Genomic DNA, 3049 nt, shown 5'->3' on the forward strand with positions numbered 1-3049 from the left:
GCACCACAGAGAACAGTACAGCACTACAGAGAACAGTACAGAGAACATTACAGCACTACAGAGAACAGTACAGCACTACATAGAACAGTACAGCACTACAGAGAACAGTACAGCACTACAGAGAACAGTACAGCACTACAGAGAACAGTACAGCACTACAGAGAACAGTATAGCACCACAGAGAACAGTACAGCACTACAGAGAACAGTACAGAGAACAGTACAGCACTACAGAGAACAATATAGCGCCACAGAGAACAGTATAGCACTACAGAGAACAGTACAGCACTACAGAGAACAATATAGCGCCACAGATAACAGTACAGCACTACAGAGAACAGTACAGCACTACAGAGAACACTACAGCCAGTGGCGGCTGGTGAAAAATATTCTCGGTGGGGCTGTGCCATACTTTTTTTTTCCTGTAACCATCGCGATATATTTTAACACAAACTGCAGGACAGCAGTGCTCAGTGAAACATTCAGTAATTATTTAATGCCAATATTAAAAAGTTGAGGCATTCTTACACAAAAACATATTACACAAACCCAAGCCTTTCATTTGCATTTAAAGTGAACTTTTCACCATTGGTAGTAAACAGGCAACGCAACAGGCATGCTGTCAGAACAGAGTGGAAAGTGGACAATAACATGAAATTATTATAAAGTTTATAGGAAATCTTACACTGTATAAAAGGATGTATAATATAGAAATGGATATCAAGTGGATGAACTCAAACCTTTGACTGGAAGAATAGCATACAGTATTTTATGATCATACTAAATGTGACTAATTGTTAATGTGCTCCAGAACTGCAACAATTAATTGATACAAAACAACCTATATACAGTAATATTAGCAAAGACACTATTAAGACTTTCTAGAGTACCATATATAACTGGATTTTTTATGCTAAGGTCAACTATATACAAAGAAACATGCGGCCAGAGCTGCTCTGTGTGTGTGTGTCTGTCATCTTATTTGTACAGGAATTTTGCCCGTCTGTCCTTCTGAGTGGCAAACCTCTCAATGACCCTTTGATTAAAGTCAGGAATGTCCCTGACAAGTTTCTTCTCCATGGAGAGCATGGCCAGAGCGTTCAGGCGATCCTGTGTCATGCTGTTTCTCAGGAAGGTCTTGATCCTTTTCAGTGTAGAGAAGCACCATTCTGACTCAGCAGTTGTCATGGGTGTGGTGATGAGGATCTTGAGGAGGCTGGCAGTCTCTGTGAAAGTGCTCTGAAGGTTGTTCTCCATGAAGAACTGGTACAGGGGCACTGCACCACTACAAGCCTTGAACTCACTGTTCTCATAGATGAGGGACAGTTCGGTTTTGAGCTTGGCCTTGTTCAACATGGGGTACGCCTCCACGGTTGTTTCAAGCGCTGTATCGGGGAACTTCACACTGTGTTGTGGGAACAACTCTCCGTGCAATAGTGTTGCGCTGATGAGGTGCTGGGTGAAGGAGAACCTCTCTTTGGCATGACTCAGGATGGTATCACATACCTGTAAAAGATACATCATCAGCTTTAATTTGCAATTAAGCTATTTTGATGCAAGTGATCCTGACTGACACATGCCTATGTCCAACTCAAGTATATGATTACCAAGGTGCTGATTGTTCAGGGTTTTGGCTACATACTACCAGGCCTGAAAAAAGTTCTAGGTGGGAAACACTGACAATTACATCACAACTTACCTCTATAGCCAACCTCTGTTGTTCTCCTGGTCCCAGCATCCTCCGTCGCTTGATGGGCTGTTGCTGCTCGTCAGATACGCTGTGCCCACACAAAGAGGGAATTGAGGCCCTGGGTCCAAAAAATTAAGTTTAATTTGATAACTTGCAATCAGACTTCTTAACTCACTGTAATTCCCCCTCAACACACAACCAGTGACTTTTATATATATATATATATATATATATATATATATATATATATAGACAGACAGACAGACAGTGTGTATATACACACAAACTATGTCTAGTAACTGCTTTTAACCTGTGATGTACATAATTAACTGATGTTATTACGTTTTAAAGCCTTTTTCTATTACATTTGTGAGAGGGATGCAACATCATTTTGTTCTGCTGTTCACTTAGCAATAAAGTTAATATTCAATAACAACTAGGCCTCTTCTAGAAATTGACCTGGTGGACACCTGAATAATTATTACAAACTGTGTAGTACTTTCCTGCATTATTATCAACGTCTGATTGTGTCTTCTCTTTCCTTTTAAAATACTAAAACAAATATAATTGTGACGGCTCTATGATAATCACTCACACAAGCACCAACTGGCAGTGGGTGGAAACGTCAGTCGTCTCGTCAGCTTGAATGGCGATAAAATCAGCACTCTTTACTTCCTCCAGGATGTAATCCTTAAGCATTGACAGCATACAGTCCAACAGCTCGTTCTGTATCGTCTTTGACGTGCCCTTAAAAACGGTAGCTGTCTTCAGGTGCTCCTCCAGCACACTGTCGAGGGAGGCAACAAAATCCACTAAGCCCCGGAAAATGCCGGGGTTGTCTGAGGAGTCAGTCTCCTCGTGCCCACGCAAGGCCAACTCAAAAGCCCCACAGAACTTCACACAATCGATAATTTTGGATAGAATGTGCCTGTTTTTATCCACCTCCTCATTGTGTTTCCTCACCGCAATCCTGTGGCCGTCATCCAGCTGCGTAGCAATGTTCACCCTTCCTAATACAGCTAGCTTTACAGAGTTGTCCATGTGTGCCCTGGTGTTCTCATGTTTCTTTACCTTCTCTGACAGGTGCTTCATATCCCTCACTCCGGTACCTGTCCATGCTGAATCTGACCCCGTCGTTTTAAAAAGCAAGCACGGAAAGCAAAATAAAGCATTAGCATCAGTGCACCCAGCTAGCCAAGCCTTCCTGGTGTACCAGCTACGGGAGAAGCCGCGCATATACTGCTTCCCTTTCTCGCTAGCCTGCTGTCTGATTGAGAGGTCAGGTTGATCTGGGCCCAGCTCTTTCACCCGAACTTTCTCTGACAAAGTTCTCCTCTCAAACGGATCTTGGAGGAGAGAT

General features: G+C 42.6%; 1 protein-coding gene across 1 annotated transcript; it reads right to left on the bottom strand.

The window, feature by feature from the left end:
• Positions 1-470: 470 nt before the first annotated feature.
• LOC311116842 (uncharacterized protein) lies at positions 471-2741 on the bottom strand. The gene is made up of 3 exons (XM_084191878.1): positions 2285-2741; positions 1699-1807; positions 471-1505 (listed from the first exon to the last, which is right to left on the bottom strand). Exons 1-3 carry the CDS (start codon positions 2728-2730, stop codon positions 978-980), a joined length of 1083 nt encoding a protein of 360 aa, XP_084048004.1. The 5' UTR covers positions 2731-2741; the 3' UTR covers positions 471-977.
• Positions 2742-3049: the final 308 nt, after the last annotated feature.

The sequence above is a fragment of the Coregonus lavaretus genome (assembly GCF_964263955.1).
Source record: "Coregonus lavaretus genome assembly, contig: HAP1_SCAFFOLD_333, whole genome shotgun sequence".
In the NCBI taxonomy this organism is placed as follows: Eukaryota; Metazoa; Chordata; class Actinopteri; order Salmoniformes; family Salmonidae; genus Coregonus; species Coregonus lavaretus.

Excerpts from the sequence above, each read along its gene's own strand:
- LOC311116842 (XM_084191878.1), bottom strand. The coding sequence starts at position 2,730 with ATGGACAACTCTGTAAAGCTAGCTGTATTAGGAAGGGTGAACATTGCT. Across the intron at positions 1,808-2,284 it reads CACTGCCAGTTGGTGCTTGT|GGCCTCAATTCCCTCTTTGT; the intron begins GTGAGTGATTAT and ends TTTTGGACCCAG. Across the intron at positions 1,506-1,698 it reads AACAGAGGTTGGCTATAGAG|GTATGTGATACCATCCTGAG; the intron begins GTAAGTTGTGAT and ends TATCTTTTACAG.